Source organism: Mustelus asterias, chromosome 26 (genome assembly GCF_964213995.1).
Source record: "Mustelus asterias chromosome 26, sMusAst1.hap1.1, whole genome shotgun sequence".
NCBI classification, from domain to species: domain Eukaryota; kingdom Metazoa; phylum Chordata; class Chondrichthyes; order Carcharhiniformes; family Triakidae; genus Mustelus; species Mustelus asterias.
The window spans coordinates 35149418-35177233 of NC_135826.1; the positions used below are offsets into that span (position 1 = coordinate 35149418).

The window sequence follows — 27816 nt, forward strand, 5'->3', positions numbered from 1 at the left end:
CCAGTCAATCTCATGTCAATGCGCTGTGCGCGCTTTTCGGGTGCGAAGCGGTTCACGCCACTCGGAAGGGGCCAGGAAGATCGGAAACCGTTTGGCGCTGGGCGCAAATCGGATTTTTAGCTTCGCACGCTATTTTCCCAGCTCGCCTCGCTGGTCACTGGGGGCGGCGAGGTGCTAAAACCCTCTCCAATATGTTGCTACTCCCAACAGGAAAGAAAATACAATCTGACCTGCTTCCAGACAATGCAGCAGAGCCAATCGCTGATCTAATAGCAGTGCAACAATTGGTATATGACCACTGTTTAATTAGGTTCAGTGTTAAAGGGAAAAGAAAAGTCAATGATGACAAGGGCACTTGAATGAAGAATAACAAATTAGGATGTGAAAAATGGGCACCTTGTTCAGGTTAAATGGCATGAAAATAATAACAACAAGAACTGCATCATTAACATTAAATATTTAAACAAGAGGTGGAAAGGGCACTAATGAAGTTAAAAATTTAATTGGTGTTGATCAGATAATCCCTGAGGTTTGAGGCCAGTGGACCTCACATCGTCTACAACTGGGAGAGCCGCTTACTGATGAATGTCTCGTTGAGCAATAACATGGCATCGCGGCCCTTTGGAATACATGTAGGCCAGCTACTATAATCCTGAAATATGCTGCTACCTGGGTTAGAATCATAGAATCCCTACAGTGCAGAGGGAGGCCATTCAGCCCATCGAGTCTGCACCGACTCCCCAAAAGAGCATTTTACCCAGGTCCTATCCCTGTAACCCCACGTATTTAACCCACTAATTCCCCCTAACCTACAAATCTTGGGACACTAAGGGGCAATTTTTAACATGGCCAATCAACCTAATCTGCACATCTTTGGAGTATGGGAGGAAACCGGAGCACCACGCAGACATGAGGAGAACATGCAGACTCTGCACAGACAGTCACCCCCAAGGTTGAAATCGAACCCGGGTCCCTGGCACTGTAAGGCATCAATGCTAACCACTGTGCTGCCATGCCGCCTCTGGGTTCCCTCATCTTTAGGGAAGGCAGAGTGTAAAGCATGTTAGCAAGACGAGGCATCATTGTAAATTACAATTTATTTTACATAAGATATTTAATTACAGTTTTCACAGTGAGAGTCATACATTTACTACTAGTCATGTGCCATCAATACAATAATGCATCCACACTGCCATTCTGGATCAAAACTACTGTTCAAGCTCACCGTAACAAAGTATCTGGCCATTCCCGAGACAGAACTCCCACTTACCTGACGAAGGAGCAGCGCTCCGAAAGCTAGTGGCTTTTGCTACCAAATAAACCTGTTGGACTTTAACCTGGTGTTGTGAGACTTCTTACTTGTGTTTACCCCAGTCCAACGCCGGCATCTCCACATCATTCCCGAGACATCCATGAGAGCTTAGCTTTGAGCTGTCTCTTGATAACTCATTAACACTCCAGGTCTCTATTGTTAAGAATAATCCCAGACAGCTGGCTTCAATAATAAATATTACAAATTGGCAAAATTCTGCCCAAGATATGTCAGCAAAACCCAAAATGTTATCTGGGCACATCTGTAGAATAAGAACAAAATAAGATGGGCAAAGGATTAATAAAGAAATAGAGGGCACGAGTTTGTGAGAGAGAGAAGAACAAACAGTAAGTATTTTGTCTCAGTTTTTGCAAAAGAGGTGGATATCGAAAGACAGCCTTGAATACTGAGGAGACCTAGAGGGTTAATATTAATATCCTGGGGAATTCGGGATCACAAATAAAGTAAGGGAATCAGAAACCACGATTGGTTGATTGACAGCAAAACTACAAATGTCATAAATCTGGCAGCGTTGCAAGAGACAGATTAATGGGTCACAGTTGTTTGTGAAGTCAGTGAAGAGATAAACAAATGAGTTGGTTTATGACCCTCAGGCTGTCATGGGTAGGAAACATTAAGAGATGTGAACTGGGCAGGAAGATATGCCTTTCATCAAAAATATTTGAAATTTGACCATCATAGTTACTGACGCGTGCTTGTTTATTTGATTGACACCTCGGAAATATCCCAGATGACATTGTTATTAAAGGACATTTAATCCCAGCATGGAACTGGGAAATTTAAGATGCGTAAAAGCCACGCTTTTCCTTCCCTTTAGACAGCCGATAAGTTGAAGTGAATTTATTTGGTTTGAAAGAAAGAAGGAAGAAATAGGAGGAAGAGAGTCCAGAATAAGAAGGTTCTGTAATCATTTAGACGCCATATAAAAGTTGTCAAGCAGATCAGAAGCAGGATGGATATAGATGGCCACTCACCACTAACTTTCATGGGAAGGGAAACAGATGAAACCACAAAGTCAAAGCACTGGCGTGTTAATTGTCCGTGTCAAATGTGCATGGGGGGTTGGATTGCATTCACAATACAAGGAATTATACCCTCACAAATTCGACTGTTTAAAGAATTCATTTATGGGATGTGGACATCGTTGGCTAGATCAACATTTATTGTCCATCCCTATCTGCCCTTGAGCAGCTGACTTCTTGAACCACTGCAGCCCCTGAGATGTAGAGACACCCAGGGTGCGGTTACGGAGAGAATTCCAGGATTTCAACTCAGTGACAGCGAAGCAACAGCAAAATATTTCCAAGTCAGGCTGGTGAGTGACCTGGAAGGGAACCTCCAGGTGGTGGTGTTCCCAGCTATCTGCTGACCTTGTCCTTCTAGATGGTAGTGATCGTGGGTTTGGAAGGTGTTGTCTAAGGAGCCTTGATGAGTTCCTGCAGTACATCTTGTAGATGGCACACACTGCTGCTACCATGCATTGGCGGTGGAGGGAGTGAATGTTTGTGAAAGGGGTAGCAATCGAGCAGGCAGCTTTGTCCTGGATGGTGTCAAGCTTTGTGAGTGTTGTTGGAGCATCATTTATCCAGGCAAGTGAAGAGTATTCCATCACTTTCCTGACTTGTGCCTTGCAGAAGGTGGACAGGCTTTGGAGAGTCAGGAACTGAGTTACTTGCTGCAGGATTCCTAGCCTTTGATCTGCTCTTGTAGCCACAGTATTTAGATGGCTGGTCCAGTTCAGTTTCTGTTCAATGGTAACGCCAGGATGTTGATACTGAAATCTAAGTCACCATTTTGTTTCTAAATTTAAAAGGGATGTTACCTTTTGGGATTTTATTTTTCTGGGTTTATAGTAGACTCCAAGGTCAGGATTATTGGGCCCTGCTGAGATCAGGAACGGGGACCGGAAATGGGCTGGCATGCCACTTTCCCAATTCTGTCGCTGGCATTAATCATTTGCCATGAAGCGGGAACCCAATTAGGCTCACGTTAAAGGTTAAGGAGGTCAACTGGGATTTCCCAATCGGCCTCCAGTTTCCTAACGCAATGGAGGGAGCAGACACTGGAGGGGGATACCGAGCAGCAGGCTGAGGTGCCAGCACTCCTTGCAGGCCGACAGACTCACCTCTGATCTCTTGGGAGGGGGTGCAGCCAAAGACTTCTCTGTACAGGGATTTCCCCCACCTCACCTTCCTGTTGAAATGCCCTCTTATTTACTTAGCACTTATTGCAGCCCCGTGCTCTTCTGAAGCTGAAATGGCCTCTGATTGGGCCTGTGGTTTCGAAAGCCTACCTGCCGCTCTCAATTTGTCAGGGAATCGGTCTCCATGCCAATTAAGGGGATAGCCCGGTCAAAATCCTAACATGTATTGCTCCCGGGAACTGTTCAGGACATGGAAACAGACCCAGCCCCTGTTTCCTGCCCTGAATTGGAAAGATCAGCCCCAAAATGCACCAAATAAAGAGCCAAAAATCAACATTTCTGGTAACACACACTTCCAGGTTCCCTCAACAAATAACCTGATTTTATTCCCTACACTCCCTTCAGAAATGTCTTTGCCTGCAACTGAAAAAATAACAGTTGTTTGTTTTTCTGTCCTGCAGTACAAGTAGTAGTGGTACAAGTAGGTCTGCCCTGGAACTTTAATGATAACATGTCTCTGTCCCACTGCACATTCAGTGCAGCTACTTGTTATCACATCTTAACAGTATCACTGGACTGCAGTTTGAGATGAATTGTGGAATTAGCTCCCAGTGCATCAGTCAAATTCTTGGAATACAGAATTCAAGCTAGTCGGCTATCAAAAATCCATGGCCCCAGTTAAAAGCCTACATTTGGCATCCAATTTGTCCGTTTTTTTGGTATTGTATTCAGGACTTTTTAAACTGTTGCTAACTTTTGCTGATTTTCTCGGTTGTTCTTGGTCTGTTGGAGTCTTTTGCAGCACAAAATAGAGACCCTTCGGCCCATTTGTGTCTGCACCAGCCATCAAGTACAGGGGCGGCACGGTGGCACAACGGGCGGCACAGTGGCACAGTGGTTAGCACTGCTGCCCTCACAGCGCCAGGGACCCGGGTTCAATTCCCGGCTTGGGTCACTGTCTGTGTGGAGTTTGCACGTTCTCCTCGCATCTGCGTGGGTTTCCTCCGAGTGCTCTGGTTTCCTCCCACAGTCCAAAGATATGTGGGCTAGCTGGATTGGCCATGCTAAATTGCCCCTCGGTGTCAGGGGGACTAGCTAGGGTAAATGCATGGGGTTACGGGGATAGGGCCTGGGTGGGATGGTGGCCGTGCAGACCCGATGGGCCGAATGGCCTCCTTCTGCACTGTAGCATTCTATGATTCTAAATACCTATCTTAATGCCATTTTCCAGCATTTGGGCCGTAGCCTTGTATGCTCTGGTATTTCAAGCACTCATCTAAATGCTTCTTAAATATTGTGAGGGTTCCTCCTCCCATCACCCTTTCAGGCAGTGAGATCCAGATTCCCACCACCCTCTGGGTGCAAAGATTTTCCCTCAAATCCCTAAATCTCCTGCCCCTTACTTTAAATCTATGCCCCTTGCTCATTGACCCTTCTACTAAGGGGAAAAATTCCTTCTTATCGACCCTATCCACGTCCGTCATAATTTTGTACACTCTAATGCCCATAACCAGGCAATTTTCCTTGTAACCTTACGGCTTTTAACTTTTTGAATCACATGCCAAGGTTTATGGGGGTGATTCTCCCAGGCTGCTGCACTGCTCCAGTAGCAAAGCGGGTTGGGAGGGACATCAGCAGTGGCCGTTTCACGGGATTCACGTTGGGCGTGACGGCCTCCATGCATCTCCCAAGGTAGGGTTTTTGGCGTCATCAGCTCCGCACTGGAAATCAGCACGAAGCTGATTATCATATGGAAGTGTCATTCAAATTGATATTTCCATATGATCAGCGGGTCCTGCCCCCTACTTTCCAGAGTGAATCAGGCTGAGTGATTCTCAGAGTGTCAGTAATTCGCTCTGGCTAAAATCCGGCAGGATTTACTTCCATTTTCTCACACATTGGGAACTTAGAACTTTTTGGGGAGAATCCCGGCATATATTTTCTGTTGCTCCCACTTTGAATTTATCTTATCAAAACTGCTGGCCTGACAGAACATACTTTCATCACTTGCCAGCTCAGAGGAGGATTAATGCAGGCGTTGTACTGAGGTTCCCAACCTTCTGAACAGCTATGCAGTGACAAGCAGTGAAAGATGTTTCCACGTTAGTGAATCAGTGTTAAGGGGACATGGTCTCAAGTTATCACAAGAAGATAAAAGTGAAATATTCAGAGTTGTTTCCGCACAAACAATTATCAGAAAAATGATACGATTGCAAAATAGTAATCAGAACAAAGTACGTTTTATCATGAGTGGTAATTGAGAACGTCATTTCGAGTGTAATTGGATAAACATAGAAGGACATAAGGAAGTTTCCGGAATGTGGAAGTGGAGGACGGAAGAATTGCTGGAAATAGCTTCGACCTGACCTGATGAATATTTTCAGCATTTCTGATTTTTATTTCAAAGTTACAGCAACTGCAGGATTTTGCTTTCGTATGGAAATAGAGTAAATGCATCCGGATGGTTCCAATGGTCTTCTCCAGTGTTGTATGTTCCGTTATTCTATGAATTGCACACTGAGTAAAAAAGCACATTTCAACATTCATGCTTGTGGCTCATTAGTCCCATATTGCAATTAGGTAAGATACAATCATACCGACATATCTGCAGTTAATTAATAATTTAGCTATTTTTCCCCAAATTGGGGAAAGAAGGTTTGGTCTCCTAAATACATAGAATCATCATAGAATCCCTACAGTGCAGAAGGAGGCCATTTGGCCCATTGAACCTGCATCAACAACAATCCCACTCAAACCCTATCCCCATAACCCCACATATTTACCCTCCTAATCCCCCTGACACTAAGGGGCAATTTAGCATGCCCAATCAACCTAACCCACACATCTTTGGAGAGTGGGAGGAAACCGGAGCATCCGCAGGAAACCCACGTAGACACGGGGAGGACCTGCAAACTCCGCATAAACAGCCACGCGAGGCCAGTGCTGAACTTGGGTCCCTGGTGCTGTGAGGCAGCAGTGCTAACCACTAAGTTCTCCATGAACAAGAGATCATAGTCCAAATGACCTATAACTCACATTAATCTGCCATTTGACCTCCAGAAGGAAACTGGAATATCACACCCTTTGAGAAGGAACTTCTATCCACTGACAACCCATGCTTAGGTTGCCGAGGAGTGCATTATATCGACGTTGGGCATGTAAAGATTTTTAAAATGTATTCTCCAGCCTTTACAAAAACATAAATAAATTAGAAATAATTAATTTGGAAATAAATGTTCCAAATTTTGACCCAAACCTTCTATCAAGTTAACAATGCATGACCAACAATACTGTGAACTGTGTAAATAACTAAACAAGTATTCTGTTTCCGATTCGGTTCTATCTGTCCACCATCATTAAAACCCCACAGTAGCACCTTAAATAAATTATAGGTAGGCACTGATTAATAAAGTGTTTGGCATCATTTCACAATTGATAACTCCCATCAGCAGGACTTTCGGAGATGATCTTCAGTTTGTATTGCAAGGTACGGTAGCCCCAAGCATTGCATGTCTACGGGCCAATATTTCACTTCTGGGTTGGTCTCTGGAATTTCGTAATATGCATCAAAGTATGCAAACAGTGTTGTGCCATGGACGACTGCGATATTAATCAGCACATGCCTGCATAAAGAACCAAAGAAATGTGATAAGGTATGTAACACATATGATTTCATTTGTTTATTCTTACATCTCAGTCTCCTTCACACAATAAAAGCAAACATCAAACTCAATCCCTGCTTTTCCTGGCCATTAACATCAACAGATAGACCACAGAAGTGTGTGACAATTTCATCTGCAAATTGGCTGGAAAAGGAGATAGACCACAAGGAACGTCTCAGCATCGACTGATGAGATCAACCTCTCCTGGAGGTATTTACACAAAGCATTTGAGAAGTGCAGCAATCGACTGCTGCTGTCTAACACCAAAATAGATGAATAACATCAGTGACCATTTTGCTTTAAAATAAAAAAAGGAAATGCTGGAAAGATTCTGGAGGCGTGGTGGCACAATGGTTAGCACTGTTGCCTCACAGTGCCAGGGACCCCGTGTTCGATTCCGGCCTTGTGTGATTGTGCGGAGTTTGCACATTTAAAAAAAATTAATTTGTGGGACAGGCTGACCAGCATTTATTGCCCATCCCTAGTCGCCCTTGAACTGAGTGGCTCGCTAGGCCATTTCAGAAGGCAGCTGAGAATCGACCACATTGCTATGGCTCTGGAGTCACATGTAGGCCAGACCAGGTCAAGGTAGCAAATTTCCTTCCCTAAAGGACATCGGTGAATCAAATGGGTTTTTCCGGCAATCCGACAATGGTAGATTCTTAATTCCAGATATTCTCCCCGTGTCTGCGCGGGTTTCCTCCGGGTGCTCCGGTTTCCTCCCATGGTCCAAAGATGTGCAGGTTGGGTGAATTGGCCATGCTAAATTGCCCCTTAGTGTCCAAAGACATGTAGTAGGTGGATTAGCCATGGGAAATGTGTGGGGTTAATAGGGAAGAGGAAGAGCTTGGGTAGTTACTCTGTCAGAGTGTTGGTGCAGACTCCATAGGCCAAATGGCCTCTTCTACACTGTAGGGATTCTATGATTAAAAAGGGATCCTATGAACATTAAAGGGTGAGGGAAACAAAGTTAATGTTCCGAGTCCGTTAAACTATTTCTCCATAGATGCTGCCAGACGTACTGGCTTTTCCCAGCCTTCCCTGCTTATAGCTCAGGATCCAGCATCCAGTTTACAGCTTTTATTTCATATGTGGTTGGGTTGAAACAAAATTCAACCAGTTACATAAGATTAGCATTACTGTGAGCTTGCATGTGAATGAGAGGCTGAAGTATTGGGTTTGATGTGGCTGATCATTCCCAGAAGAAGATCTTACATCACGTATGAACCAGAGTAAACATTTCCTGTTCAACATCTAGTGAGAGTCCCAAGGGTCAAACAGAGAACCTTTATTACTGCTCTCTGGATTACTGCAACTTGTCACAACATGTTCTCCGAGAATTTGGAGAAAGAGAAATATGCACTGTAATAGACTCTGGCTCAGACAATAAACTGCTGGACAAATTAATCAACTATTAAACAGGTATAAGTCTTGTATAAACAGTACAGTAATAACAAGCTGTAATAATGTACTCCCAGAGAGTTCATTAGTAAACATAATCGGATTTATTTAGCGATCTTCGAGAGCTTGCAGCTAGCTCTAAATTACTTCTGCCTAGGAGAACTACGGCATTCCCCAAGCTGAGTCCCGATTGGTCAGGTGACCCTTACTCTGCTGTGATGCCCTTCAAGGGACAATCACCACATAAGCTTTAAGTTTAAGTTTATTCATTAGTGTCACAAGTAGGTATACATTAACGCTGCAATGAAGTTACTGTGAACATCCCCTCGTCACACTCCGGTGCCTGTTCGGGTACACTAAAAGAGAATTTAACTTGGCCAATGCACCCAACCAGCACGTCTTTACTTTCTCATCAAAATGTCAAGACACCTCTCCTCACCTGGCACTAATCAGGCCATTGGTGCTTGAAACATGGTCAGTTACCTTCTCCATGCTGCTCTCTCTTGGAGCCGCTGAGTGACCTCACATACCAATGGTCAATGGCCGCCCTTCTGAATGGAAAGCTGTTTCAAGTGGTGTCCTGCGGGGCTCAGTGCTGCAGAACAGCAACTGGATCTGCACCTTAGGTGCTATAAGTTGCAGGGCTATGGGCCATGTACAGAAAGATGGGTTTAGAAAGAGCACCTGTGTGTCTTTGGGTCGGCATGGACAAGATGGGCTGAATACCCCCTTCTGTGCTGTATCACTTCCATGGTCCTACGGTTCTAAGAAGGCGGCTCACCACCGCCATCTGAAGGGCAATTAGGGATGGGCAATAAATGCTGGCCTGTTTAAAAATTTGCTGTAATTGCACACTCCTTGCATGGTGAGTGAGCTACATCTGGCTCACCCTAGCATTATTATACTCTGCTCTGTAACCCCACTTCAACTGAAGACTACACTCGATCTTTATTGTCCACATACATTGCTATTGGAGACTGGCTAGTGCTTCCTGTTCCAGAACCTTACTTTCTATAATCAAGACTTCTAAATGGTCTTTGAATCCAACATGTATAATGTTAAAACGTTGAACACTTATAATGGCAACTTCCTATGTCTGTACCTTCCTGTCACAGTGTAATGACAGTCACCACTAAGTGCTGATATCAGGCTCCCATTTTGCTCAGTCTGGGCTGCCCAGAAGCTCGTCAGTCTCAATCTTTACATCAGTTTTATCAAAATGCTGTAAGTTTTCCTATGAATATTGAACAAAATTTTACTTTTATTCTAACCTGAGAATATCAAGGCCCTAATAGTCCTATCTATAGAGGAAGTGCAGCGAAGGTTTACCAGGCTGATTCGTGGGATGGCAGATCTGTCATATGAGGATAGACTAAGTTGGTTAGGATTGTATTCACTGGAGTTCAGAAGAGGGGATCTCATAGAAACTTATAAACTTCTAATAGGATTAGATAGAGTAGATTCAGAAAGAATGTTCCCAATGGTGGGGGAGCCCAGAACTAGGGGTCATAGATTGAGGATAAGGGGGTAAACCTTTTAGAACTGAGGAGAAATTTCTTCACCCGTAGAGTGGAAATCTGTGGAATTCACTCCCACAGAATGTAGTTGAGACCAAAACATTGTGTGATTTCAAGAAGGAATTAGATATAGCTCTTGGGGCTAAAGGGATCAAGGGATATGGGGGGGAAGGTGGGATTAGGATATTGAATTTGATGATCAGTAATGATCAAAATGAATGGTGGAGCAGGCTCGAAGGGCCGAATGGCCTACTCCTGCTTCTAGTTTCTATGTTTTTAATGGCCTTTCACTTCGAATTCCATTTTACCTCTGCAGCTGTTTTATTTGCCTATCACACTCTTGATTGGATATTGGCACCACTGACAAGGCTCACGTTTATTGTCCATCCCTTACTGTCCTTGGAAAAGTGACAGTGAATGGCTTCTTAACCACTGCAGTTCATGTAGGTATACCCACAGTACTTTAGGGAGAGTTCCAGGATTTTGACCCCCGGGGAGGCCTGTTTCTTTAGGCCTGACCTGTCTTTGCATCCTTCTCACCCCATTCCCTGCTCCCCTGTAGTCCTCCTCTGAGGAAGATTCTAGTATATTACAAAGCACTTTCTGTTATCCAACATAATAAAATGTTACACACCAGTGGATCTTCTGACACATTCAGAGCATTGCCATGGAAGATCCAGGGGTTTTAAAATATATTTTTGTGACTGTCCAAATTGAAAATGATGTTGAGTATGTTTTTTCTGCAGCTGGAAGAAAGATCATTCCCACAGTTAATTAGCAGGAAGAGTTTTAAGTGTGATGCCCTGGGAATATCATGAAAAGTTAACCCAGACCTCAATGCTTCTGAAGAAATGTGCAAGATAAAATGAAGTTGGAAATCGCCAAGGAAAGTACCTTAAAGTACCTTAAAAAAAATAGGGAAAGATCCAAAAATGTGGCACTTATCATCATCTATCATGCCTACTTTGAAAAAATACCACAGCTCCCAAATAATAACAATACAGCACAGTGGTTAGCATTGCTGCCTCACAGCGCTAGGGACCCAGATTCGATTCCTGGCTTAGGTCATTGTCTGTGTGGAGTTTGTACGTTCTCCCCATGTCTACGTGGGTTTCCTCTGGCTGCTCCAGTTTCCTCCCAAAAGATATGCTGGTTAGGTGGATTGGCCGTGCTAAATTCTCCCTCGGTGTACCTGAACAGGCGGTGGAGTATGGCGACCAGGGGATTTTCACATTATTTTCATTGCATTGTTAGTGTAAGTCTACTTGTGACACTAATAAATAAACTTAAACTAGTCTTTAAAGAAAACTTTTTGTTTAAAGCAGTTTTTACCAGAAGCTGTGGAGGTAGTCAAAGTTTATCTGTCTCCAGAAAGCACAGAGCAAACGATCGCTTAGCCAGCAGGAAATCGCCACAAGCCACCAAGCCACAGTCACAAAGGCTAGGTTAATTATTCTCTGATCTGTACATCTGAAAGATAAGCACAAAAGCCCAATGTGTTCAACTGGAATTGCATCCTGCCCCAATTAGATCATAAAGTTCACACTCAGTGCTTGCCCCAATGTTAATAGCTCTCCTCACCCCTACATCTTTGATGTACTTTGCCTTTTCTCCCCAGCTCTAAGACTCTCTGTGTTTGTTGTCCTGCCAAAATGTTCATTGATTCCCTAGATGTTCTGACTCAAGCACTTTAAGGGTGGCACAGTGGTTAGCACTGCTGCCTCACAGCGCCGGGGTCCGGGTTTGATTCCCGGCTTGGGTCACTGTCTGTGCGGAGTCTGCACGTTCTCCCCGTGTCTGCGTGGGTTTCCTCCGGTTTTCTCCCACAGTCCGAAAGACGTGCTGGTTAGGCGCATTGGCCAGGCTAAATTCTCCCTCAGTGTACCCAAACAGGTGCTGAAGTGTGACGACTAGGGGATTTTCACAGTAACTTCATTGCTGTGTTAATGTAAGCCTACTCATGACATTAATAAATAAACTCAAGGCGAGAGGGGAAAGATTTAAAAGGGACCCGAGGGGCAACTTTTTCACACAGAGGGTGGTGCGCGTATGGAATGAGCTGCCAGAGGAGGTAGTAGAGGTGGGTATAATTACAACATTTAAAAGATAATTGGACAGGTACATGGATAGGAAAGGTTTAGAGGGATATGGGCCAAACGTAGACAAATGGGACTAGTTCAGTTTCAGAAATCTGGTCAGCATGGACCAAGGGCCTGTTTCCGTTCTGTGTATCTCTAGGACCCTATGACTTTAGGTTGCTGGGTCCATTTGGGGTGAGTAAACTATGTGGAATTTCCGTTATATTGAATACATCCTACAATTTCTGTCAGTACTTCCAAAGCAGCGTTAGATGCAATAGATGGCTACGGGAGCCCAGAATATCTAAAGTGGCAATCTACTGCAAGCTCCCAAACTTCAGAATTGATAAAAAGAATGAGTCCTCCTCAACCGGTCCACAACATCGTACGGTGCACTGTGCACTCTTTCTATGAGTTAAGTAGCTGTTTCTGTACTCATCAAGTGTTACTGCATCTTTATTACTGGTGCATTTCAATTGGCTTCTCAAATGTGCATTCACTGCATTTGGAAAGTGCAGTAAAGTTGCGTGATCCGGAAACTGAGAAAGGAGTTCTCAGTTGTTGCATTCTGTGAGCAACAAATCATTTCACCTTCCATGTCAGCCGTGGCTCAGTGGTAGAACTTCCCCCTCGGAGTCAGAATATTGTGGGTTTCCAGACTCACCAGAGAGTTGATAACCAAGTGCAGAGGGGGTGCTGCACAGTCAGTGGCACCAGCTTTTGGATTTGCACTTAAACTAAGCTATCACCTGGCCTCTTAGATGGATATAAAAGATTCCCCATGGAAGAGCAGGAGAATTCAATATTTATCTCTCAGTCAACATCATTACAAAAAACCTGGTAAATGCTGCAAAGAACTCGGGGTAGTCATGTTTCCTGAAAATACCACAATGACTACACTGCAAAGCTGTGAAGTGACTGTGAAGGAACAGCTGTTATGATTGAAGATATATAGATAGCAGATATACGATATCTGATCCATCTTATTTAAATCATGCCTTATCCTTATGAATTTTCATCATCATTTACATTGGCACAAAATCAAAATTAATACGTGAGGCCAAAAGAGAAAATGTTGGAAAATCTCAGCAGGTCTGGCAGCATCCGTAAGGAGAGAAAAGGGCTGACATTTCGAATCCCGATGACCCTTTGTCAGAGCTGGGTCACATGAGGCACTGGGATGGTTGTGAAACAATGGAACCTGCTCCAGACACACCATACAACATTCTCCATAGAATCATAGAATCCTACAGTGCAGATGGAGGCCATTCGGCCCATCGAGTCTGCACCGACTACAATCCCACCCAGACCCTATCCCCATAACCCCATGCATTTACCCTAGCTCGTGTCCCTAACACTAAGGGGCAATTTAGCATGGCCAATCCACCTAACCCACGCATCTTTGAACTCTTAATTCCAGCTTTTAGCTCATTCAAATCCCATCCAATGCACAGAGTTCAAATTGGGCCCAGTTTTCTGTTGGGATGTTTTGGTTAGCTGTTAAAAAATAAAACTTGATTCACGCCTGATTAATGATAAGTTTCGATGCAGATCTAGTTTTCAGGCTTAATACTGACTTGTTGTAAAGCGCTTACATTTTTAATTCAAGTGAAATCACATAGATAATGTGGAAGGCGACGCAATTCAGTGCATAAGCGTTCACGGTTGGTTTATAAAACGACAGAATTGTGCTCAGCAGTCCAGTAATAAAGACAATCTGTGAAAAAGACTTCCTGGAGAAAAAAAAAGTAAAGTAAAGTTTATTTATTAGTCACAAGTCGGCTTACATTCACACTGCAATGAAGTTACTGTGAAAATCCCCGAGTTGCCACACTCCGACACCTGTTCGTGTACACTGAGGGAGAATTTAGCACGGCCAATCCACCTAACCAGCACGTCTTTCGGACTGTGGGAGGAAACCGGAACACCCAGAGGAAACCCACGCAGTCACGGGGAAGAACGTGCAGACTCCACACAAACAGCGACCCAAGCCAGGAATTGAACCCGGGTCCCTGGCGCTGTGAGATAGAGGTGCTAACCACTGTGCCGCCCTGAGGTTGGGGGGTGGGGGGGGATCATATTTTATTTAATTCTGGCCTGTCGCATTACTTTCCAAGCTTAATTTTTGCTTCAAAAAGCTACTGAAATTCAATTGGTCCCGCGGTTACCATTTTTATTTTGGACTTTTAGTATTTCTCGCTTTTCTCTTTTAATTTAAGGGGTGTCGTAAGCTGCTTTCTCGTATCTGTGTCAGGCGCTTTGGGCAGTATCTGCGTCAGGTGCTTTGGGCAGTATCTGGGCCAGGTGCTTTGGGCAGTTGGCAGTTGAGACCAATCCAGGTCAAGTGGGATCAAAGGTTGCTCAGATGGATGACACAGTGGTTGGCACTGCTGCCTCACAGCACCAGGGACCCAAGTTCAATTCTGGTCTTGGGTGACTGTGTGGAGTTTCCCCCGGGTGCTCCGGTTTCCTCCCGCAGTCCAAAGATTTATGGGTTAGGTGGATTGGCCATGGTAAATTGAGCCTAATGTCGGGGAGATAAACAAGGTAAACATGTAGGGTTAGGGGAATGGGGCCTGGGTGGGATTGTGGTTGGTGCAGACTCGATAGGCCAAATGGCCTCCTTCTGAACTGTAGGGACTCTATGATTCTATGAACGCAGGAATAGGTCAGTGCGCAAATGGCAAAGGGGATAATAAATCTAACACCATGTAATGCATAGCTGAATTGTCCATTCATTTTAATGGAGCAAAAGTTTTCAAAAAAATGATGCAAGGCACACTCTAAAAATGTCCTGCTTTCGGACACCCTGTTCTTTAGGCAGCCGGAAGTGAGAGAATATATCTGTGTGTGGCTTTAAAGAGCATGTAAATTTAGCCTCAAGTGATATACATGCCTAACTACAATATGCCCAAGTCTTTTTAACTCAATGCAGTGGCATAGTGGTAATGTCACTTGGCTAGTAATCCAGAGACAAAGATTAACGCTCTGGACACATAGGTTCAAAAACCCACCATGTCAGATGGTAGAATTTAAATTCAGTTGATAAATCTGGAATTACAAAACTATAGACACATGGGAATACCACCACCAGCAGATTCCCCATCAAACCACAAACCATCAAGACTTGGAAATATAATGCCATTCCCTCACTATTGCTGGGCTGTGCTAGGGTGCCAGGCTGGCACGGCCCAAGGAGTACCCCCCTGCCCCCAATCTCCCGGGGGGGGGCTTCAATGGCCTCTGGTCCTACCAGCAAGGCCATCAGGCCTGATCCTCTTTGACGAGGACCATATGTGATCCCTGCTGGTTTGGACCTCCACCGGCAGAAACCTTAGCGAACCCGGACAATTGAGTCCCTGGCTTGCTAAAGAGATGCAAATTAGTATTTGCATAATCAGCCTCATGTCGTTCCCAGGCGCAGGGTTTGATTACACCATAAAAATGGACCAGCCGCGAATTCCGATTTTTTACCCTCGCTTAAAAATCGCACCCCACATATTTTTCTCTTTGTTTAAAACCCAGAAACCCCCAACATAGTTGGGACATTACAGTTCATGGGTGCAACTTCCAGACTAAGCCCAATGAGGAAACTCTAACCCAAATTGGACCTGCGTTCTGTTCTTTTTCCTTTAATTCTGACTTTTCGCCCTACATTGTGCTGTATTCGTGACAACATGCTGGGCCAAAAAAATTAATGGAGCAACTGAGAATTATTCATTATAGAGCATTATGTCATACAGCCTACATTCAAGTTATAAATAGCTGCCAGGCAACCTTAGATTGGTTCAAACTGTAAGGAATCTCCTAAAGTACAGAAGACTACATGTTGGGTAAAGGCTGGCATTTATGTAACTGCAGTAATGTAACGGAGCTATATCTATCAAGTTGGAGGATATGACAGAGAATTAGATGGGAGTGAAGGAAACATTTGATGACCATTCTTGAGAAAATAGAATTTTTAAATAATGTGCCCTGGAGTCAACAGGATTTGTTTTTGTGTAAGCAATTAGGGCTGGAGTGATGGATCGAGAAGCAGGAGTGACCTCTGGATGGGGAATGCTGTGGGCAATACTGTATTCCCCACTCCCACATTAACCCTTGTTATGCCGAACACCCTTATACTATAGGGAACATGCGCAGAGGGAGGAATTTTAAATAGTTGGGGCTGAGGAAGGGTTTAGGCGGAGGGGAAAAGCTGCAGAACGGTGGGGGGGAGGGGGGGGGGGGGGTGGGGGGAGCAGAGGCCCAGTAAATACAAAAAAACAAGGGGCGGAATTTTATGGGGGGGGGGGGGGGGGAGGGTCTGACCACGAGACATTCAATAATCCCTTTGACCCCAGCGGGGACCAGAAAATCCCACCGGTGCGAGGGGGGTGTAAAATTCTGCCGAAAGCACGGAGGCTCCAAAGGCAAAAGAGGCCAAAAATAATTAAAACGTGCTGCCTCTATGGGACCAGGGCCAAGATAAACCCGTGGAGTGCCTTTTTTAAAGTCAGGCCTGGGTTAGGGTCATGAATCTGTGACGAGGGAAGACCGATAAAGTTGATAGAGCACAATGAGGAAAATCACCAGGGACAAAGCTTGGGGCTGGGAGGCAATGGAGATGGGAGGTGGGGTGAGGGGGAGGGGTTAGGTTGCAGGCAGCCAGAAGCTAGAGGAGACATTTATAAGCGGTAAAGGGAGAAAAGGTTTAGCACTTTAGGATGGGGAGGCTGTACAGTGCCACCTGTGGTGCAAGACATGCAACTGCAGTATGATAGGTGAATGTTTACAGGGCAGTTGCCATTTATAAGGGTTCAAATTTCATTGTAAAGCCTGACGAAAAAGTTTATTCAAAATCATGGCACAGGGTGTCGTACAAACAGTTTGCATGGTGGTACACCGGTTAGCACTGCTGCCTCACAGCACCTGGGACCCGGGTTCGACTCCTGGCTTGGGTCACTGTCTGTGGGGAGCCAGCACGTTCTCCTCGTGTCTGAGTGGGTTTCCTCCGGGTGTTCTGGTTTCCTCCCACAGTCTGAAAGACGTGCTGGTTAGGTGCATTGGCCGTGCTAAATTCTCCCTCAGTGCACCCAAACAGGCGCCGGAGTGTGGTGACTAGGGGATTCTCACAGTAACTTCATTGCGGTGTTAATGTAAGCCTATTTGCGACACCAATAAATAAATTTAAACAAAGCACTAAGTATTTCTATAGGACAGCCTTTTCTGTAATTCAGTCCTTTACGAGTGAATGTAGAAAATTTAGATGATTAAAATATAATCAGGCAGTTCTATAATGGAGCACGTGGTTTACGAACAATCTATTCTCCTGGTATTGTGTCAAACAGGTGAGGACGGCAGGTCCCTGCCCCTTTTACCATCTATCAAAGTTTCTGCTGCATTTGAGGGTGGTTGCATCATTAGGTACAATGGGACAGTATAGTCATACAGCGTGTTTCCTCTCACTGCTGCCTCAGCAATGCTGGATGTGAGAGATGTTTATGTCTCCTTAGTATTCAGAATTTTCTAGGGCCGCTGAATGACCATTATTTGGCCATTTGAACAATTTGTCAGAATTTGCGGGCAGCGTGCACTGAAATTTCTGATACGCTCTTTCTGTCTCAACTATTGCTTCACTGGGTTTGCACAGTCGACTATGAAATAGCAATTGTAATTAAAAACAGAACACTTATTACCTGCTTTTGATGAATGTTGGTAAGTGTCTTCTGGGAAACCACAGCATGTAACCAATCGCTAACACCCACAGGATAGATAATTCATCGAGCAACTGACCAAAGTAACTTAGAGTCATGTGGTAGTATGCAGAAAAAAATCCTGTTGTGAAGATAGATTGATAGAAACATGTATCAAATTAAAGAAGCACTTCAATTATTAGGGGAGGCGATGGCCTAGTGGTATTACTGATAGACTACTAATCTAGAGGCTCAGCTAATGTTCTGGGGGCCCGGGTTCGAACCCCACCACAGCAGATGGTGGAATTTGAATTCAGTAGAAAAAAAATCTAGAATTAAAACTCTACTGATGACAAACTGATTGTCAATTGTCAGGAAAACCCATCTGGGTTCACTAATATCCTTTAGGGAAGGGAAATCTGCCATCCTCACCTGGTCTGGACTACATGTGACTAGAAATGACCCATGTCAGTCTTTGATCTAGGCTGCATTAGTTGATCTCGGATGAGATTGGGAGCTTCTGCAGTTAACCTCACAATTCCCTTCCAGATACTGTATGTAGGTCGCCATTGCCCTGAACTATGTTTGCCTAGAAATCCATAGATTCCATCTCCATCAGAATTACAGCAATGGGTGATACTGTGGTTAGCACTGCTGCCTATCAGCGTTAGGGACCCGGGTTTGATTCCCAGCTTGGGTCACTGTCTGCACGGAGTCTGCATGTTCTCGACGTGTCTGCGTGGGTTTCCTCCGACTGCTCCAGTTTCCTCCCACAGTCCAAAAGACGTGTTGGTTAGGTGCATTGGCCATGCTAAATTCTCCCTCAGTGCTACCCGAACAGGCGTCGGAGTGTGGCAACTCAGAGACTTTCACAGTAACTTCATTGCAGTGTGAATATAAGCCTACTTTTGACACTAATAAATAAACTAAACTAAACTAAGTCCAGGGATTGTCTGCGCCCCCAAGTTTGTTCTCTCACATTCTAATATTTTTGTCTCTGCTTGGAGGGAATTGTTAGATGTAATGGACAAGAACATGGGCAGATCTTATGTGACCCTCACAACTGCTGTCAACCCTCCACATTCCACAGCCAGAAGCGGTAGAAAGAGCAGCAAAGGGGGAAGTGATCTCCTGGGGGCTGGTAGAACCCTTGGCTTTATATTTTTTACACGGCCCGTTTTGCAAAGCTCCATGATTTGCTCCATCCACATAGTAGCAATATCGTGAAATGCTGTTCCAGTTTAAGAGTCTGGGGATAACTCGGCGCAACGATAGTTCCTTTGTCATAGTGGTGAAACTTTTGACAATGCTCTACGTCAGTAATCAATGGCTAAAGTAAGAAGTTGTGGGACATGGGCATCGCTGCTTGGCCAACATTTATTGCCCATCCCTAATTGCCCGAAGGCAGTTGAGAGCCCACCACATTACTGTGGCTCTGGAGCCACATGTAGGCCGGATTGGGTAAGGACGGCAGATTTCCTTCCCTAAAGGTAGTGAACCAGATGGGTGTTTCCGATGATCGACAATGGTTTCATGGCCATCAGTAGATTGTTAATTCGTGATTCTTTTTAAAAATTGAATTCAGATTCCACTATCTGCCGTGGCGGGATTCGAACCCAGGTCCCCAGAATATTAGCTGAGTTTCTGGATTAATAATCTCGTGATAATACCACTAGGCCATCGCCTCCCAAAAAATTATCAATAACTTTTCAACATGGAAAATGTCATACTTGGAGTCCCATGCCATCCCCCTGCCACCCCCCACCCCAGCGACCAATCTTGGGGCGTTTCTGTTACAATATAGAAATGGATTCGAGGAATTTGAAGATGATGCAACAACAGGTTGCAGTGCAATGCTGAATCATAGAACTCCAGTCAGAAGAATTTGAATCTTTTGAATGTATCTGTGCCAGTAGGTGGCAGGTGTGGTTCAGAGTGGGCGAGTGTAAACTAGTTAAGTAAAGACTCAAACATACACTCACATTAAATGGAAGAACCCCACTGAACTAATCAAGAAAGCGATCTTCACTGTGGATAGATCCCAAAACATACCAATGCTGAATCCTCCAATATTCAGACAACGGGGAGTGGAAGAGACTTACAAGCTGTGGAAACTTCAGATGTTCATGATTTTACTTAAGAAATCTTGAGATACTTTGGGCAGAAGATTTTCTGCCACACCTTGCGGGGGAGTGGGATTTGGGTTTGGTTGTGGGTAGGAGATTTATTATCATCGACTCCAAGAGCACATGTCACCCAGCTGCTCTGTTTAGGAACAACACCTCATCTTCCGATTGGGCACTTTACAGTCTTCTGGACTGAACATTGAGTTCAATAACTTCAGAGCATGAACTCTCCCCTCCGCTCTCACCCCATTTCCATTTATTTTATTCTGTTTCTTCTTCTCATCTCACTCATCCATTTTTAAATTTAAAGTTTATTTATTCATCACAAGTAAGGCTTACATTGACACTGCAATGAAGTTACTGTGAAATTCCTCTAGTCGCCACACTCCGGCGCTAGCTCAGGTCACTGCGCCTAACCAGCATGTCTTTCAAACTGTAGGAGGAAACCGGAGCACCCGGAGGAAACCCACGTAGACACGGGGAGGACGTGCAGACTCCACCCAGACAGTAACCCAAGCCGGGAATTGAACCCAGGTCCCCTGGCGCTGTGAAGCAGCAGTGCTAACCACTGTGCCACCGTGACGCCACTATTTTTATCATCCTTCTTACTTCCATTTTTCCACTTTCCATTCCAGCTCTCCTTCTGGCCCCCCCACCCTCCACCTCACTTCAGGGCAACTGCTACATTCCTCAGGCAGTCCTTTAACAACCTGCACCTCTGTTCTGCCATTCACGCATTCTGATCACTTAATGAACACTTTCCAGCATCTTTCTCAGCCTTCTTCGTCTTCATTGACATTCCCTTTGTTCCATTCCATGCTCCCCGTCACCCCCCACCGTCCCCGTCCCCCATCCTCACAGTATAAATCTCCGCTGATTCCCTTTGCTCTCAGCTCTGACGAAAGGTCATCCAGACTCGAAACTTTGGCTCTATTCTCTCCTCACAGATGCTGTCAGACCTGCTGAGATTTTGCAGCATTTTGTGTTTTAGTTTCAGATTCCAGCATCCGCAGTAATTTGATTTTCTAATTATATAAGATAACGGGGAGGGTGGGTACGAGAGGGCAAGAGGACAAGGGTGTGTGTGTGTGTCTTGGCTGTAGAAACTGAAATTTGAGGAGCTGTCTGGAGAAGAAGGAATGTGCGGAACTGTGAGGCACATCAGTCACATAAGGCATGCTGTGTAGAATAGAGTTTTACAACACAGCAAGAGACCCTTTGGCCCAGCGTGTCTGCGCCAGCCATTAAGCACCTATCTATTCTAATCCCATCTTCCAGCATTTGGTCCGTGGCCTTGTATGCTCTGACATTTAAAGCACAGGTTCCTGCCTTTACCACCCTTTCAGGCAGTGAGTTCCAGATCCGCCCTTTGGGTGAGAAAAAATGTGAGGTCAGAGTGTGATTAAATCCACCACCAGCTTTCTTGACCTTATGGGGTCATTTCCCTTTTCCCGGCAAAGTATCTGGGTTCTGGACGCCTCGCTCCTGCTGTCTCCAGGCCATCCAGCCACACGCCATTAGTCTGGGCGGCTGTCCGCTCCCTCCCATCCAGGGGAAGCAGCATATTATTTCTGACCATTCCCACCTCCAGCATGACTTCTGGGGAAGCAGAGAAACATAGAAAATTGGAGCAGGAGTAGGCCATTTGGCTCTCGAACCTGTTGATTATGATCATGGCTGATCCTCTTTCTCAACACCATTTTCTCACTCTCTCCTCATTCCCATGACACTTCTAGTGTCTACAAATCATCAGAGAATTAGAGGGGGGGTGGGCATTTCCTAGAATCATAGAATCCCGACAATCCCTACAGAAAGAGGCCATTTGGCCCATTGAGTCTGTACTGACTCTCTGACAGACTATCTTACCCAGGCCCTCTCGCCCGCCCTATCTCTGTAACCCACAGCTAATCCACCCAACCTATACATATTAGGACACTAAGGGACAATTTATCATGGCCAATCCACCTAACCTGCACATCTTTGGGCTGTGGGAGGAAGCCGGAGCACCTGGAGGAAAGCCACGCAGACATGGGGAGAACATGCAGACTCCACCCAAGTCACCCAAGCCTGGAATTGAACCCGGGTCCCTGTCACTGTAAGGTAACAGTGCTAACCACTGTGCCACCGTGCCGCCCCATTTGTGAACAACCTTCCCACTTCTTCCTTCCATGTATTTGCATCCACAAGCCTTCACAATCAAGGTTTCCTGTTAGCATTCCAACCTCCACTTGGGTTCCTCTAAAGAGAGATCCTTCATTGCCAGGGTGCGGACTGGCTGCACTCTGTGAGTAGTTGGGGCATTCACGAAAGGGGATGGTAGTCATAGCAAAGCCTGCTGACAAAACAAATGAGTTCCTGACCCACCAGCACCGGCCTGCCTGCTGTGTGTGGCTCCGTTTAAATTAAATTAGCTCATCGTCATTTTAAAAAGACCTGCAGTATTGAATACCTTCATCACACTTCTTACCGATGATATGGGTATATTTCCTTGGTAATACTGGAAATAGGGTAAGATAAGGCAGAAATCATTATATTGCTTAATATAACCCAGGCAGATACATCTCGTCTTTCAGTGGCAAACTGCGCTCATGCACACTGACCAAGAGATATACTGTGCGACTCACCTACTAACATGATCATGACCCAGATGAGATACACGGCTCTGTTCCTCCTCTGGGCGTACGGATGTAATAGATATATCATTATCGGAGAAGATATAAAGAAACTCACACTGCTGATCTGTAAATTAAAGTCATTAGTTCATTATAACAAATAGATTTGACTGTCCTCTTCTGTAGCTAGTGACACAATGCCTGAGATCTTACAGGACCCCAGGGACACAGGGGAGGTGAAAGGTTGGTGAGAGAGAGGGTGTTGGCATGCTCTGTCACCTTCTCTCTGCCGCTGGCATTGACCAGCGATAGGGAAAGTGGCAGCTGACCTGCCATTAGACCAAGTGAGGTTCTTAACTGGCCAATTAACACCTTTAATATATTGATGCTGGTACTTTATCCTGGGCGGGGGTCTTGTAGTACAGTGGCAGGATCCTGACCTCTGGGCCAGAGGCTCCGGATTTAAGTCCCACTTCAGGACTTGTTGGCCAAGTAAAGTGTCTTCGTAATGTGACCAGACAGCTTGATTGTTATTCCTTCCCATTTACCTGATGGCAGGTAGTGAGAGTGGGAGAGTTTCCTGGTCAGGTTCAATAGGGGAGGTAGGTTGGCACAGTGGTTAGCACTGTGCCAGGGACCCGGGTTCGATTCCCAGCTTGGGTCACTGCCTGCATGGAGTCTGCACATTCTCCCCATGTCTGCATGGGTTTCCTCCGGGTGCTCCAGTTTCCTCCCACAGTCCAAAAGATGTGCTGGTTAGGTGGATTGGCAATGCTAAATTGCCCTTTAGTGCCAGGGAGATTAGCAGGGTAAATTTGTAGGGTTATGTGGATAGGTCCTGGGCGGGATTATGGTCAGTGCAGACTTGATGGGCCGAACGGCCTCCTTCTGCAGTGTAAGGATTCTATCAGCCTTACTGCAAGGGACAATGGCAATCCACTGCAGTACTTTATCAACTATAATCTTGAACCAATCCAATGGAAATCCATGGTCTCCACTGCCCCCTGAGGGCCGAATAGCTGAAGAAATCGGGGGGGATTTGACCATGGCAGGCTCAAGATTGGGGGTCCCATCTGTGCTGTAATTTTCTTGTTCTTTGTTGTATAACTCTTGGGACTAAAGGAATCAAGGGATACGGAGGGGAAGCAGGGATCAGGATATTGAATTCGATGATCCGCCATGACCAAAATGAATGGCGGAACAGGCTCAAAGGTCCTAATGGCCTACTCCTGCTCCTATTTTCTATGTATCTATGTTTAGAGCAAGTTAGCACATTTTGGGGAACTTGACAAGGCTACGGTCATCAGACAACCATAAGTCCTCCAGGATTGGCCTGAAGACTCCAGGAATCAGAGATCAATTTCCAGGATGTTGCTGTGTGCAGCCGTGGAGAAAAATCTTTATTGAAATGATGGTTATTTTTTGTCATTTAAAAAAATATTTTGATTAACCAGATGGAAAAAGATTAAAAATGGGGAGGGGAGATTTGGGGGAGGTAGTTTGACAGTCAGTCAAGCATCACCCCATTGGGTGATGAGACTTCTTGCTTTCCAATTGGCGTAGGAGGGCAATGCGTCACAAGGATGGATGTGTTGGCTGTCTGGTGGCTGGATTGTGAGGACAAGCCATGCAATGAATCCTCCAGGAATACGTTCACAGTTGGCAACCCTATAGATGAAGCCGTGTTTGTTTGCTGCACATGACTCTCGCAACGATCCCCGTATGCAGAATTTAGGTGACAGCATCCAAAAATAGATGGAAGCAAAGAAAAATAGTGCTTTCAGCACCTGCTTCCAGAAATAGTCAAAAACATCACTGTCCTTTATCGTACATTTTATTTGAGGTAAACTGAGCACTCCACACTTCAGGAAGGAAAAGGGGAATTAATTCCTGGGTGCAATCGGTTGCATTTAATTATCACAATGATTACCATTTAAATGCTGCTGTTGCATAACTTTAGGGAGGCACACTCAGCGGATAGTTCTTCACAAGGACGGGAAGTCAGGTTGATATTTGAGATAAAGGTATTAGCATATATACTGCTGCAGCACTGGGGAAACAGTGGCATAGTGGTATTGTCACCAAACTGGTAATCCAGAGACCCAGTGTAATGCTTTGGGGATCCAAGTTCAAATCCCACCAGAAATTTGAATTCAATAAAGATCTGCAATTAAAAGTCTAATGATGATCATGAAGCCATTGTTGTAAAAACCCATCTGGTTCACTAATATCCTTTAGGGAAGGAAATCTGCCGTCCATATCTGGTCTGGCCTACACGTGCCTCTAAACCCACAGAAATGTGGTTGACTCTTGAATGACCTCTGAAATAGCCTAGCAAACCACTCAGATAAGAGAAATTAGGGATGGGCAATCAATGCTGGCCCAGCCAGTGATGCCCACACCCCATGAATTAATGAAAAACAACCCCTCTCTCTCCTTTTAAGATGTGCCTTGACCAAACCTTTGGTGATCTGTCTCATGGCTCAATGTCAATTATTTTGTCTAAATTCACTGCAGTGAAGCATCTTCAGGGCAGCACAGTGGTTAGCATTACTGTCTCACAGCGCCAAGGACCTGGATTCAATTCCAGCCTTGGGTGACTGCCTGTGTGGAGTTTGCACGTTCTCCCCGTGTCTGCGTGGGTTTTCTCCAGGTGGTCCGGTTTCCTCCCATGGTCCAAAGATATGCAGGTTAGGTGGATTGGCCATGCTAAATTTCTCCTTAGTGTCCAAAGACATGTCGCTTAGCTGGATTAGTCACAGGAAATGTGCAGGTTATGGGGATAGGGCGGACTTGAGCGCCTGGGTGGGATGCTCTTTCAGAGGGTCTTAATGGGCTGAATGGCCACCTTCTGCACTGTAGGGATTCTATGACGTTGGGATATTCTGCTACATTAATGAATGTTGATATTATTATATAAAGATTACTATATAAATGAGAACTTGTTGATTAGTGTTTTACACTTGGTGTGACAATCTCTTCCAGAATAGGAATTTAAAAATGTAGCAAAAAAAAAACAAAAGAATCTCTTGTTCATGATCTCAGTGAAATTTAAAAAGTTTAAAACAAATGGACTGGATGAGAATGGCCAACTCTGGACAGACTCCATCAATTTTAACATGATAGAAAAGTAAGCTCGCTGCCCAGATTCTGCAAACCCAAGATTAAGTGGAAGAGTCACTGGTGCTGAAACTAGACACCAAGGTTAATGCCTGAGATGCTGAGAGCTCCTGCTGTGATATTTGTACCAGTCAGAGAATGTTGATGGATTATCACCAATGATGTTCATGGGTAGCTTCAGCAGCCTCTGAAACTCTTCGAAGCAAATTGCCCCTTGTGCGGACGGGTTCATAGTCATTATATAAAACAGGAACATCCTCCAAAGTGGTTCTATGTACTGCATTTAAATACCACCTACCTCTATTAAAACTCCATTTACATTTCAAGGAGACATTAAAACCACAAAGAAATGGCAAGCAAATACGTCTGCTGCCAGGCTTAAGTCCTACCCTCCATACGGGTAGTGAATCGGTTTCTCTACCGTTCCCCAGCTGGGAGCTTCCCCAGCCTTTTCAGAAGTTATCCAAACAATATTAAAAAATCATTTTAAGAAGTTGGCAGCACTTTGAAAAATTCAGCACAGGCATGATGGGGCCAACAACCTACTGCTATGCTCCATGATCCTAAATAATTTAAACGATAGTGATGTGACCACGTGGTTTTGTCTCGGAAACATTTTAAAACCTTGTTTCTTTTGCCCTGATAGCTTTCCAAGTGACAATAAGGGCATCTCAATGATGAGCAGCAGAAAAAGACCATGCCTCCTCTATCTGGAGATCACTATCTTAGAAATCCGTCTGAGAACCCAGATTATAGACCTGGCCCTAGTTTCAACAGTGGCATCAAGTTTAAAACTTTATTTATTAGTGTCACAAGTAAGCTTACATGAACACTGCAATGAAGTTACTGTGAAAATCCCCTAGTCACTACACTCCGGTGCCTGTTTGGGTACACTGAGGGAGAATTTAGCACGGCCAATGCACCCAACCAGCACATCTTTCGGACTGTGGGAGGAAACCGGAGCAAACACCCATACACGGGGAGAATGTGCAAACTCTGCACAGACAGTGACCCAAGCCAGGAATCGAACCCGGGTCCCTGGTGCGGTGAGGCAGCAGTGCTAACATTGTGCCACTATGGTAGATCAGCAATACAAATGCGGAATAAAGTAACAGAATGAAGCCATTATGGGCTGTATGTTCTCCATGGGGAGATAAAGTGATTTGTTTTGCTTGGTAACTCTGGTACAGAGATCAGGTACACCACATCTGGCAAATAATGAATTTAAACTCTCACTAAATCTGTGATCGGTCAAAGGAGACTGACAGGTTCAGGATTTAATATTAACATTGCTTCAGACAACTTGTTTCTACTCTTGTCTGTGATACAGTTGAAAATGCCAGTTCCAATTCTAAGATTTAAAATGCTACCACATGTTTCGTCCTTCCAAACTGTCCCACACAAACATGAAATTGCAAAGTCAGCGCTCACCGTGTTGTAGAACTCAGCGACTTTCTCCGAAAACTGAAAATTGTCTTCGCACCAGTCTATCTGAGAGCTCTGATATGCAAACATGTTGGCCATCCCGAGTCTTCGCTGAAAGATTTGTGTGCGCTTATAAATAAAATATAAAATTCATCTGCAACAAAAGGAAAACTAAACAAATTTTTTTTAAAAAGCTTGTGTGTCTGGAACAAGGAGAGAGAGAGAGAGGGAGAAGCAAATGGTATGAATTATTTAAGATCAACCTTGCAGGTATTTAGAGCAATCAGAACTATTGTCGTGTGATGTCAACCCACAATCCGTCCAGGGAATTTTAACTCCAGCTCACAAACAAAAAAGAATTCAGATAAACAGATGCAGATATGGTGAAATAGTTGGAGGCCAGGTTGGACTAGATGCCAGTCAGTTTATTACATTCCAAAATAATGGTACTAATTCTCTTACCCACCCCCTAACCCTTACAGGGCTACGCGAATATCTACACCATTCCTGAGATAACGAGAGATAACGAATTAAAAGTGAGAATTTTTCACTTTGTCCCAGATGTGCGCTGCAGGCATCAGGTGTTTTGTCGGCTGCTGGGACTGTGCACTGCAATATTCAGGATTCTATTTTTGCAAAACCACGATTCAGATAGAAAGCTTTGGCCTTCAAAAAGTTTTAAAAAGGTTAAACCTCACGTGCCAGCTGAAAAAGGCTGTGTCCT

At 44.7% G+C, this 27816-nt stretch overlaps 1 protein-coding gene across 2 annotated transcripts; it reads right to left on the minus strand.

The window, feature by feature from the left end:
- Positions 1-3551: 3551 nt before the first annotated feature.
- Positions 3552-27809, minus strand: acer1 (alkaline ceramidase 1). Of its 2 annotated transcripts, none has more exons than XM_078198786.1 (7): positions 27791-27809; positions 27099-27246; positions 22560-22674; positions 17813-17951; positions 13730-13867; positions 11389-11526; positions 3552-7099 (listed from the first exon to the last, which is right to left on the minus strand). In XM_078198786.1, exons 2-7 carry the CDS (start codon positions 27189-27191, stop codon positions 6922-6924), a joined length of 801 nt encoding a protein of 266 aa, XP_078054912.1. In that variant the 5' UTR covers positions 27192-27246; positions 27791-27809; the 3' UTR covers positions 3552-6921. The 2 variants fall into 2 exon arrangements, with proteins under 2 accessions (XP_078054912.1, XP_078054913.1); XM_078198787.1 differs by having other exon boundaries at positions 27099-27221; positions 27791-27799.
- Between the last annotated feature and the right edge of the window lie 7 nt (positions 27810-27816).